The sequence below is a fragment of the Diceros bicornis genome, chromosome 29 (genome assembly GCF_020826845.1).
Source record: "Diceros bicornis minor isolate mBicDic1 chromosome 29, mDicBic1.mat.cur, whole genome shotgun sequence".
Taxonomy (NCBI): Eukaryota; Metazoa; Chordata; class Mammalia; order Perissodactyla; family Rhinocerotidae; genus Diceros; species Diceros bicornis.
In genome coordinates, this window is record NC_080768.1 from 6,251,937 (window position 1) to 6,265,374 (window position 13,438).

General features: G+C 37.4%; 1 protein-coding gene across 1 annotated transcript in view; it reads left to right on the plus strand.

The window, feature by feature from the left end:
* The window catches only part of AGPAT5 (1-acylglycerol-3-phosphate O-acyltransferase 5), a 60,916-nt gene that overhangs the window by 12,926 nt on the left and 34,552 nt on the right, over nt 1–13,438 (plus strand). The window contains exons 3-4 of the mRNA XM_058524910.1: nt 1,346–1,461; nt 5,873–5,962. Of these exons, the coding sequence (XP_058380893.1) occupies nt 1,346–1,461; nt 5,873–5,962 (206 nt within the window). The remainder of the gene's footprint in view (nt 1–1,345; nt 1,462–5,872; nt 5,963–13,438) is intronic.

Sequence of the window (13,438 nt, forward strand, 5' to 3'; positions counted from 1 at the left end):
CTTTATTAACGTGACAGGTTTAGTCTATTTGACTTAGTTACATTTGCCTTGAGCAGAGCAACCAGTCCTACAGTCAGTGCCTGCCTCCACCTCTGGCCTGTAAAGCAGCCTGACTTCTTCCTGTGTTTTGACTGTTGTTCCTCCAGACATACTGGGTTTTTTACTATTAACACAGTCGTGCTATTCCTGTCCTGTTGTTGATGGCATATTTCTACCGGGGTTCCAATATCCAAATAAAAATGATTTATGGGACCAGGGCAGGGAGTGGCCTATGAGAGCCAAATTCCCTTTATGTTGAGCCACTGGTTAATTTCGTTTAGTTTGCTTTCTGTTTAACAGGATGCTCTCTTGTTCAGGTTCCCTGCCAATTTTCCTTTTTCTATGTTTCGATGGAAATACTGTTCTATTAACAGAGCTGTGGTACTAGATGAATATGTGAAATAAGTTCTGTGAGCATTGCTGGAGGTGGTAGTAGTAGGAACAGTAATAATGAAATAGCGTCCACTGCTATCATTTGTGTGCATACTGTGTGTGGCCTTTGTGTACATTACTTCCAAGTGAGGGCTTTTGGGAAATCATTTGGAAGAAAACAGATTTTTAAAATTCTTCTACTTGTGTTTGGAACTGGAAGATAATATGGGAAGTGTCAGCCCTACAGTCAGCCCCCAGCTGACCTGAAAAAGTTACATTTCTCAGTGCAGAGAACCACTTCCGCAGCCCCTTCCCTGACCTCTGAGTGCCTGTGACTTCCTAGTACAGGTCCCACACCAGGCAGCCTTCAGGATTTGCGAGTTAGAGAAGCTTGTTTTCTTCCTGGTTCATGCTGCTTTTGGATCACTTCGATGGTTTGTGGCTTTTGCATTTTATCCCTGAAATAAAAAGCCTTTCAAGAAATGCAAAAAGAAAAAAAACCCCACCAACAGAAAACAAATAAAAAACCAGAATTTAGGGGCCGGCCCGGTGGTGTAGTGGTTAAGTGTGCGTGTGAGCTTCGCTTCCGAGGCCCAGGGTTCACAAGTTCGGATCCCTGGCACACACCGATGCACCGCTTGTCAAGCCATGCTGTGGCGGCGTCCCATATAAAGTAGAGGAAGATGGGCACGGATGTTAGCCCAGGGCCAATCTTCCTCAGAAAAAGAGGAGGATTGGCAACGTCTTCCTCACAGAAAAAAAAGCCAGAATTTATATTGTTTAAATGTGGTTGATCTAAGGTAATTTTAAAATTCTAATAATTTTTTCAGAGCATATTCTTAGTACCGTCTTGTGAAGAGGCCTTCTCTGTCTCTGAAGGATGCTGGACCTCACGTATGGGTCATTTGTGCACTAATGGGTTCTGTCTTTGCAGTCGACTGGATTATCGCGGACATTCTGGCCATCAGGCAGAACGCTCTTGGGCACGTGCGCTACGTGCTGAAAGACGGGTTAAAGTGGCTTCCACTGTATGGGTGTTATTTTTCTCAGGTAACTTTTTTTCATTATATAGATGTAGCTTATAAAAATTTTAGATTTGAACATTGAAAATACACTTATATGTATGGGGGTTTTTGGTTTATTTTTATGGGATTAATAGTTTATTCTAAATTGAAGTAATTTTATTTGGGATTTTCAGTGGTGTGTATTTGTGTACATGTCTGATAACCCAGTTAAATAGCAAAAATGCAAATGTACAAAAATCAAGCAAATAGGAAAATTTAAAGGCATAGAATTTGATAGACGATTACCTTAAGAAACTAATAGTAAAAGTAATTATGATCTGTAGGATATAAAGAAAAGTGAGCTATACATATAAAGTACTTAGCGTGAGTGTCAGGTATGTAATGAGTATTCAATATATGTTATTTTCCAAAATGCCCTTTAAAATTATATAATAACCATCAGGTCATGAAACTCTGTGTAACAGGCTCTTTTATATTCAGAAGGGGATTACTAGATTTTTTCTATGCCTTTTCTAAATAAATTATCTGACGTTATTTTTTAAGTATTAAGTATGAAATTTGTGTGGAAGACATGCTTGTTAATAAGATTTTCATAATTGACTAAAGAAGAAAGGCTAAAGTTATGGTGAGCTCTGACAATATGTAAATCTGAGAGTCATCTCATGAATAAAAGATAGCAGGACCCCCAATTCGTGTTACCCGTAGGTCGAATGATGGAGTGTTATGTTGTGTTTGAAGTCAGAAGGCTTGAATACTCTTTTCCTCTTTCCTCTTTTCCAGAGTCTTTTAAAGGAAAATAAAATTCGTATATATTTTGATGAAAAGTATTTTAAACTACTGGGTTCATATAAAAAATGGAATAGATTATGAAGTAGTGGACTTACGTCAAGAAGTGAATTTTTCTTTTAAAAGGACTTGTTCACAATTTGTATGAAGTGGAAATAATGCTGTTCACAGCTAGTTATTTACAAGCAAAATATGAGGAAACAGACTTTCAAGTTTTGTATTTCTTGTAACTATTGTATTTATAAAATACTAAGTATTTTGTATATATAGACAAATACATGTTAATGTACAGATATTCAGAAAAATAAGCATTTCCAAATGGCCAGCTGTGAACATTGTAAGGTGTAGTTTGACTTTAGAATACATAACAGAGTTCTGCATGCTCCCCCCACCAGTCAGCCAAAAGCAGGTGTCTTGGGAACCTTACTGTTGTGTTAAATTAACAAAAAAAAAAGTGCAATGGAGAGCTTTTGCTTATTTAAACCCTGTGAAGATAACTAGAGATATGTATAACAGCTGTGACCGACCTCTCATTTAATCACTGATGTTATTTATAACTGTGCATCTTTTTATATTCTTGTGTAGTAAAACTGATGGTATTTTAAGTAGGTCACAGTTGAGTATTAAATAATGTATGAATTAAAAATGCTATTCTTGTCTTTACTGAAAGAGATTTTTTTTTTTCTCCCAGTGGTTGTATTTTTACATTTTTGCTTGTGTTTATTACTTCTCCCTTAATTGTTTTAGACACAAAAGTCACTATTATACTTCAGCAACATTTAAAACAGAGTATTTTGGACTTCATTAGTCCCTCCTATAAAATGATGAACATACCTATAAAGTTTAAATGATTTTATAGCAAATATAATCGCTCAATAATTAAGGCAACTTGAGGAAGGCTTGAAGTTTAGAAGTACTAGAGCAAAGAAATGTGGTTTATCTGAGACTTTGTTGCTAAAGCATGTCCTCCCATGACCAGGAGTTTGAGTGAGGTAAAGTTTTTTTATGTGGAGGGAAGAATATTCGTGAATAGGTTCTATAATGTTTTGGAATTCTAAAGGAACAGGAAATCAGAGCACCTTTTGAATAAAAAGGCAATTTATACCCAAAGTTCCCAGTCAGGGGCTTTGTGTCTCAATTTCCTTTTTTCCTTCATTTCCATTTTACCGGGATCCTTTCTCTGTCTTCCCCTTCTTGACCTTCTCAACCCCAAGATAGGCTGAGTTCTCAAAAAAATCACAGCAGTTTTATGAAATATTTGAAGATTAGTCTTAACAATTCAGAGCCCTTAGAAGGATGCCTGATTTGGGGGATTGGTAGAATTAACAATTCAGAGCCCTTAGAAGGATGCCTGATTTGGGGGATTGGTAGAATTAACAATTCAGAGCCCTTAGAAGGATGCCTGATTTGGGGGATTGGTAGAATTAAACCGTTTAAGGAGTGATTTGGGGAGTTATTGCAAAGAGTAGACTGAGGCTCTTGGATCTTTTTTGAGAACATTAAGCTCTCATGATCAACCTTGGAAGTTTTTTGGTCTGTCTGTTTTACTCACTTCAGACCAAACTGACACTGTAGAATTACTCTTGAGGCTCCTCAAGTTGATTGGAGCTTCAGCCAGGGTTACTTTGTAGCCTAGTTTGTGCCCTGCTGACTACAAAGTGTGACGTCAAGGCCCCATGAATTTTACTTTAGTTCTTGACTGAACAGAAGTGCCTTGTTCTCCTGTTTCTGTGAGAAAGAGAATCAAAACAATATGGGTGTGCTCACCACCTACCCAAACTCCTAGTGGTGCCGAGAGGTGCTGATGAGCTGTAATGAAATTTGGATAGAATTGGCAGTTTCCACCTTCAGCCTTCAAAACACTTTATTTGCTTCTCAAACCATAAATTTGGTCAAGCCACTAATCTGCTCAAACTTGTGTGTTTCCCAACTGCATTAAGTCCCAATTCCCTTGCATGACATTCATGATCTACCGTGATTTATCTCCCTGTAATCTACCTTTCTGTTTCTAGCCTTAATCTGTTTCTCATCTCCCTATCCTTCTTCAAGCTGTTCCTTTAGTTTAGGATAAATACCCTTTCTACCCTGCCTTTGAGGTCCAGTTCAGATGCCATCATGAAACCGTTCCTAAGCCTAGCAGTTACTCTCTTTCCTCTGTCCTGCTTTTATGTTTGGCTATCTTTATTATAACACTTACCAAATTCTCTTTATAGCATACTTGTGTACATATTTATACATATGTATACACATAATAAGTCAGTGGAATTAATCAGTAAGTTCCTTAAGGAAAGATACCTGGGCTTCCCTCCTGTAGCTTCCATATACCTGGGAAAGAACCCAGATGTTTTTGAATTGAAATAGACTTTTAATAAACAAGTTAAATGACAGGGAAGAAAGTGTGTGTAAAGAACAGACATAATGTCTCTTAAAGCTTGGGGACATTTTACATTGCAGTGTATGCATTCTGTGGCTTTTAACTGAAGAGATGGTAAAGAATGAACCTATTCTCATCAGTCCTCTCTATTGGGTAAACAGTGACAGGCATTCTGTAGAACGCTGTGAGTTTCTTCTCTGCACTGAGGCAAGCCAGTTCATGTGGGAGGAACCACGACCAGATTGGAAGGCCACCTCTTCTCCTCTCCTCTATACTGTCCATTTCGTTGCTTCTCTGTGTCCGTTTTCTTTTTACTCATATTCTTGACTAAGACAAAATCAAAGTCCACCAGTTGGTATATTTTACAGAGGAGTTCGTATTAGCACAGAGGAGTGCAAATAACATGCTGACCAGATGCAAAGTTTCAGTGAAGTGATGAAGTTTAATTAAAGATACCTGAATTTTTATGAAAGTACCTGTGTTAGTCTTCTAGAGCTGCCATAACAAAATACTACAGACTGGGTGGCTTAACCACCAGAACTGTATTTCCTCACGGTTCTGGAGGCTGGAAGTCCCAGATCAGAGTGTCAGCAGGGTTGGTTTCTCCTGAGGCCTCTCTCCTTGGCTTGCAGTTGGCCGCCTTCTCCCTGTGTCTTCCCTCTCTGCAAACACGTCTGTGTCCTAATCGCCTCTTCTTATATGGCACTAGCCCACCCTTATGTCCTCATTTAACCTTAATTAACCCCCCGAAAGGCCTCATCTCCAAATACCATCACACTGGGGGTTAGAGCTTCAGCAAACAAATTGGGGAGAACACGATTAAGTCCATACCAGTGCTACATAAATATCTAGTTGGGTCAGTTTTTAAAATCCCTAAAGATTGCGAGTGTCGACATTTTAAGGACACTTTTTAGTGATTCTGTAATAAGTCAGTAGAGAAATTGGGAGCTAAGATCCATCTGATTGATTGTGTTTTTGATTTTAAAAAATGTATTTTTAAGAAAGCAAGCACTTTTATTTTAACTGTCAACAAAACTAAATGTTCATGTATTTTTCAGTACAGTGCAGCATGCAGTTTTGTTTGAATTATGTTGAAACAGAATTTTCAGCTAAATGTTCTTTAGATACTAGTATTTGACTGTATTAAATATAGTTTAATTTCTAAAATCTAATTTTATTCTACAACTCTTTAGGAGTAAAGTTACCTTTTTGCTGACCAGCCATTGGGTATTTTAATAGTAAATACTTTTCTCCCCCAATTTTTTTTATGTGGCAGCATGGCGGAATCTATGTGAAGCGAAGTGCCAAATTTAATGAAAAAGAAATGAGGAACAAGCTGCAGAGGTACATGAACGCAGGAACTCCAGTAAGATTACACTCATTTTTATTATTTTCCTTACAACTCTTTTTTTAATTTAAGAATCAAATTAGAATTTAAGACTCTTTTTGAAAATGTATTATCCCATGCATAATAAATAATTCACAGTTTTGTAGAGGCAATAAAACCTTCTAAATAGAGGTGAGCAGTTCTTTTTAGCCATCAGAAAGATCACTGCAGACAGTTCAGCTTTGCTGGTGGTTGTGTCAATATTGACCTTCAAGAGGAATAAAAAGAAGAACCTTTCGTTTCTTTAGTCTATAAATAGAAAACAGAACTGCACTCGTAACCTTACACGTCAGCTACTTAAGAGCTCCTCTAACTCCTCGTCTTTAGTACCAGATGTAGTTTTACAAGAAACAACTGTTTTCTGTCTCTTAGTATAAATTTGGATTTCTTGTACATATTGAATTATTTGAAAAGCCCAAAATAGTACAAATATCTACAAAGAATCATTCAGTGTAAATATTATTTTATAAAACTTTGCTCCCCAAAAAGGAATCTTAATATTCTCTTTGAAGAATGCTAATTGCTGCCAAATGACTCCCCCCCCAGGCTCCCTCCGGGACAGGGCAGCCTGCCTGCAGTGACTCCTTGAGCTTTGTTCAGTACACTGCATGGTTTTCTGTCCCGTTGTTCTGAAACTTGGCTCACGGGCACAAGTTCCTTTCTTTTTTTCCTTTCTTGTCCCCTCTGTCCTCTTCCTCTCTCTTGCCCTCTTTCTCCACTTTCCTCTCTCTTCTCTTCTTTTCTGCTCCTCACCAGGGCTCATAGATGGCAGCCAGAGCTCATATATGAGTAAGACTTTTCCACCATCAGCTGTTGAAGTGCCCTAATGTTCAAGTTTTTGACTTATAAACGTTCTCTGGTTGTTTTTACCTTATGAAATTACATCCTGTTTTGGGATGACCTGGAGTAGAATGTAATGAGATGGACAGTGCCCCTTTATCCTGTTAGTGCTCACCCTTGAGAGCACAGCATAGCCTTTTGAAAGGGTCTTAGTGTGAAACAGTTTGGTATGTTTTGGCAGAATCGGGGTCATTGTTTATTGATCTCTATAAGAAAGAATAGATTGGCAGTAAGTATATTTACTTTCTTTCAAGCAATCGTTTACACGTTAAAGAGTCTGTCACACCTCTCCCCTCCAGCCAGCAGTCACCACAGGCAGATAACTGCCGTGAGGTTTCTCGAGTATTCGCTGTAGGCCGAGTATAAGTCAGACAAAGGCATAGTGTCTCCGTTTTACGTGAATTTTAGTATTTTAGACGCAGTTTCCCCTTGCTTCCCCCCTGGTAAGACAGTTGTCGATAGTGCCGAGGTTGAGAGGCTCTGCTCTGGTGCTGTATGTCTTTTCTCTGGCTGCCGTCGTGAGCTTCTGGTTTTCGGTTTGCAGCAGTGTAAGTATTCACATATGAGTGTAATCTTTTTTTTCCCTCTGTGTTTATCCTGGTAGGTCTTCCCTCAGCTTGGGTCTGTGGTTTGGTGTCTGTCAGTAATTTTGGAACATCCTTGGCCATTGTTTCTTCAAATGTTATTTCTACCCCTTCTCTCTCCTCCAGGTGCGTGTGTTGTGGGCCTTTTGACCTTGTTCCACAGCTCTTGAATGCTTTTTTCTGTTTTTGTTTTGTTTTGTTTTTTCACTCTTTTTTCTTTTTGTGTTACCATTTGGGTAATTTCTGTTGACCTGTCTTCAGGTTCACTGATTCTTGCCTTGGCTTTGCCTGGTCTCCTGATGAGCCGGTCAGGGGCATTCTTCATCTCTGTTACTGTGCTTTTCAAACCATCACCACAATCAAGATAATGAACATATCTATTACCTGTAAAAGTTTCCTCGTGTATCTTTCTGCCTGTTCTATCCCAAGGCAGTCACTTTCTGTGATCTGCTTTCTGTCACTATAGATTAGTTTGTATTTTCTAGAATTTTATATAAATGGAATCATACAGTTTGGACTCTCTTTTTGAGAGTGGACCTGGCTTCTTCCACTCAGCATAATTATTTTGAGATTCATTCATATTACTGTATGTATTAATAGTTTTTTTCTTTTTACTGCTGAGTAGCATGTTGTTGTATGAATATACCAAAACTTGTTCCAGTTTGGGGCTATTGAAAATACTAAAAACTCCTCAGAATATTCCTGTGCAAGTCTTTGCATCTGTGACTTGCCTTTTTATATTCATAACAGTGTCTTGAAGAACAAAAGTTTTTAATTTTGCTTAAGTCCAATTTATTGATTTTTCTCTCATAATTTCTACTTTTTGTGTCCTATTTTAGAAGTCTTTGCCAACCTCAAAGTTATTAAGATTTTCTCTTATGTTTTCTTCTGTAAGTTTTATAGTTTTAGTTTTACGTTTAGGTCTATATTCATTTTGAGTTCGTCATTGTATATGGTGTAAGGTTGTCTTGACATGAGTACAGCCATGTTTGGCCGCTCCATTGACCTACAGCCACCAGCACAAAAAGAAATACAAAGCTGCTTTCTGTGTGGTGGGAACTGGCCTTTTCCCGGGAACTGGCCTTTCTCCCACGGAGAGAGTTGCAAGTTGTAACATTTCAAGGCTCTTGGAGCGTCGTAGCCCGGAATGGACTGGCCATCTGTGCCGGGCTGAGACGATAACCAAAGAGAACAATGCACGTACACAACTACTGGGCTGGGACGTTAGCCAGGGGGCTCAGTACACGTACGCCACTGATAACCATTTGTGCGTGGAAACACTAAATGCTTGCTCTGCAAACTCTGTAATTGCTTACTCTGAAAATTCCTGATGGTATAAAAACTGCTGGAAACTGAGCCCCGGTGAGAGTTCCACCTGTGGAAGGGACACCCTGCCCAGGACGTGTGATCCTTGCCCAGCCGCGTTGATTGACAGGGCTCTCCCGGCAGTGGGGCCTGGATGTTGTAAGTAATTGATTTGATATGAAGTAATTGATTTGATATGAAGTAATTGATTTGATGTGTTCTCTTTTCGGTTAACCTGGTGTTTCTCCTTCTGGTTGATTTGTGTCATTTCTCTTCAGCCGATGTGGGTGTTTTCCCTTTCCAGTCGGGCTGATGTTTTTTCCCTCTTAATATTTGACCTATTTGGATCTGTTTGCAGACTGTCACCTTTACTATCCTCTATATAATAAAATATACCTTCAGTCCATTTGTTTGGAGTAGAAAGTGTCTTTTACGTCTCCGATCGAATCCCCGAACCTCTCATAACAAAGGTCAAGGTTCATATTTTTAAATATGAACATTTGCCACCACTTATTGAAGAGGTTATCCTTTTCCCCGTTGTTTGAGATAAGTTGACTGTATATATATGGGTATATCTCTGGACAGTTTATTCTGTTCCGTTGATCTGTGTGTGTGTCCCCAGGCCAATACTATAGTGTCTTGATTATTCTTGGTTATCATACATTTTGAAATCTGGTGTAGTTAAGTCTTCTAAATTAGTTCTTTTTCAAAGTTGTTTTGGCTATTTTAGGTCCTTTGCATTTCCAGATAAATTATAGAATCAGCGTGTCAATTTCTACATAAATGGTTGCTGGGCTTTTGATTTGTATTGTATTTAATTTGTAGATCGATATAGGAAGAATTGATACCATAACAATATTGAAACTTTGAATCTATGAACATGTTCTATATTTCTGTTTATTTAGGTCTTCTTTAATTTCTCTCAGCACTGTTTTGTAGTATTTCAGTGTATAGGTTTACATATCTTTTGCCAAATTTATCCAAATTTGCCAAAATGTGAAATTCTTAATTTTATATTTTTTGATGCTGTTGTAGATGGCATTGTTGTTTTTATTTTAGTTTCTGATTGTTGATAGCAGCTAGACATAAGGATTGATTTTTATATATTGACTTTTTATCCTGTAACCTTGCTAAACTTACTTATTATCTAGTAACTTTTTTTTTTTTTTAATTGATCTTTTAATGGTTTCTAACATTGTGAAATTTTGGGTTGGACATTTTTGTTTGTCCATCACCACATATATGACTCCCTTCACCCCTTGTGCCCACCCCCCACCCCAACTGCCCTGGTAACCACAGTCCAGTTTTCTCTGTCCATGTATTGGTTTATATTCCACATATGAGTGAGATCATACAGTGTTTGTCTTTCTCTTTCTGGCTTATTTCACTTAACATAATACGCTCCAGGCCCATCCATGTTGTTGCAAATGGGACGATTTTGTCTTTTTTTATGGCTGAGTAGTATTCCATTGTATATAGATACCACATTTTCTTAATCCAATCGTCAGTCGAGGGACACTTAGGTTGCTTCCACTTCTTGGCTATGGTGAATAATGCTGCAATGAACATAGGGGTGCATAAGCCTCTTAGGATTGTTGATTTCAGGTGTGTTGGATAGATTCCCAGTAGTGGGATGGCTGGATCATAGGGCATCTCTATTTTTAATTCTTTGAGGAATCTCCATACCACTTTCCATAGAGGCTGCACCAATTTGCATTCCCACCAGCTGTGTATGAGGGTTCCTGTTTCTCCACATCCTCTCCAACATTTGTTGTTTTTTGTCTTGGTGATTATAGGCATTCTAACAGGCGTGAGGTGGTATCTTAGTGTTGTTTTGATTTGCATTTCCCTGATGATTAGTGATGTTGAGCATCTTTTCATGTGCCTATTGGCCATCTGTATATCTTCCTTGGAGAAGTGTCTGTTCATTTCCTCTGCCCATTTTTTGATCGGGTTGTTTGTTTTTTTGTTGTTCAATTGTGTGAGTTCTTTATATATTATGGAGATCAACCCCTTGTCAGATGTATGTTTTGCAAATATTCTCTCCCAGCTGGTTGGTTGGTTGTTCATCTTGATTCTGGTTTCATTTGTCTTATAAAAGCTCTTTAATCTGATAAAGTCCCACTTGTTTATTTTTTCTTTAGTTTCCCTAGTCTGGGTAGGCATGTCATCCGAAAAGATTCCTTTAAAACCAATGTCAAATAGTGTGTTGCCTATATTTTCCTCTATGAGTTTTATAGTTTCAGGTCTCACCTTCAGGTCTTTGATTCATTTTGAGTTAATTTTTGTGAATGGTGATAGCACATGGTCCACTTTCATTCTTTTGCATGTGGCTGTCCAGTTTTCCCAACACCATTTATTGAAGAGACTGTCCTTTCTCCATTGCATGTTCTTAGCACCTTTGTCAAAAATTAGCTGTCCGTACATGTGTGGTTTTATTTCTGGGCTTTCAATTCTGTTCCATTGATCTGTGTGTCTGTTTTTGTACCAGTACCATGCTGTTTTGATTGCTATTGCTTAGTAGTATGTTTTGAAGTCAGGAATTGTGATGCCTCCTGCTTTGTTCTTTTTCTTTAGGATTTCTTTAGCTATTCGGGGTCTTTTGTTGCCCCATATAAATTTTAGTATTCTTTTTTCTATTTCTGTGAAGAATGTCATTGGGATTCTGATTGGGATTGCATTGAATATGTAGATTGCTTTAGGTAATATAGACATTTTGACTATGTTTATTCTTCCAATCCACGTGCATGGGATATTTTTCCATTTCTTTATGTCATCATGGATTTCCCTCAATAATGTCTTGTAGTTCTCATTGTATAGGTCCTTCACCTCCTTGGTAAGATTTATTCCCAGGTATTTTATTCTTTTTGATGCAATTGTAAATGGTATTATCTTTTTGAGCTCTCTTTCTGTTAGTTCATTATTAGCATATAGAAATGCATCTGATTTTTGTAGATTGATTTTGTACCCTGCAACTTTGCTGTAGTTGTTGATTGTTTCTAATAGTTTTCCAACAGATTCTTTAGGGTTTTCTATATATACAGTCATGTCATCTGCAAATAGTGAGAGTTTCACTTCTTCGTTACCTATTTGGATTCCTTTTATTCCTTTTTCTTGCCTAATTGCTCTGGCCAAAACCTCCAGTACTATGTTGAACAGGAGTGGTGAGAGTGGGCAGCCCTGCCTCGTTCCTGTTCTCAGAGGAATGGCTTTCAGTCTTTCCCCGTTGAGTATGATGTTAGCTGTGGGTTTGTCATATATGGCCTTTATTATGTTGAGGTACTTTCCTTCTATTCCCATTTTATTGAGAGTTTTTATCATAAATGGATGTTGTATCTTGTCAAATGCCTTCTCTGCGTCTCACTTTTAAAAAATATTCCTTAGGATTTCCTATATAGAAAATCATGTCATTTGTGTATAAATACAGTTTTACTTCTTTCTTTTTAATCTGGATGCCTTTTATTTCTTTCTTGCCTAATTGCCCTGGCTAGAACCTCCAGTACAGCCTTGAATAGAACTGGTGAGAGTGGACGTCCTGCCTTCTTCCTGATCTGTTGGGGAAAGAATGAGCACTCATCCTTCTGCTGTTCTTTAGGTCTTAGTCCCTTCATCCATTCTTATTTCCCTCTTGTCGTCCTCCTTCATAACACGTTGTTTTTTTTCTTCATAGTCTTATGATGTGTAACTATATGTATTTTTTATTTGTTTAATGTACTTTTTCCTCATTTGTCTTCAAAAACCATATCTGTTTTGTTATCCTATGTATAATACCTGGCACATAATAGGTGCATAAGAACTACTTCTTGAATAAACCCTGAGTGAATAGTCATTCCTGCTTTCTGGCTGACCATCAGTCTTCTTAAATGAAACATCTAAGGGACAGAAAATAATACCAGATGAGTTATTATTAACCATTCATATCATGAATCATTTTATTTATAAATACTTGAGCTAAAAGCAATAATCATCAGTAATTGCTTTCTTGGCTTTGAATATAAACTTTACTGATTTCAAATGTATTCTCATCAGAATGAATTTGTGGTTTTTGAACTAATTTTAATATTTTTCTTCTTGCTTCTTTCTTCTAGTTGCTGGAATATAATAAGAAATTCTTAATGTTTTTCTTAATTTTACCCAGCTTTTTACATTTTCTCGACCACTCTGACTAATCTTCATTATTGAATATAAAGATACATAACAAAACCTATTAATTTCTGAGTTAGGCAAAGATAGTGGGTTCTAATGAATGAAAAGCTTATATTTTTGCTTGGAAGCTAAAAATGCAAAATTGCAGAGCCATCAGTATACCAGTTTTTCAGAAGAAACTTTGGAAGAGATTAATCATAAGTTTGTGTAATGAAAAAATTTGAACTCTCACATAGGTTCATTAAGTAGGATTCTAACAATCATAGGTTATTCAGATAAGGGAATGCTTCTGTCCTGGATGTGTAGGTAGACGGTGTTATCTAGGATCTGGTGAGGATGGGTAACGTGAACATAATTTTCTTCCATGAGCTCCTTCTATCCCTTTGTTTCCTATATTATGTTTGTATTTCAAAAGATTTGATAGGAATGTCTTATTTTTGTCTTTTGACTATCAGTTAAACATGTTGGGATAGTTTTTATAACTCAGTTCTAAAGTCAGGAGTTTTTTACTGTATAGTTTTACTGTTTCTGTTTTTACTTTCCCAAGTAGATAAATGTAAAATCTTAGACTAATTGATTA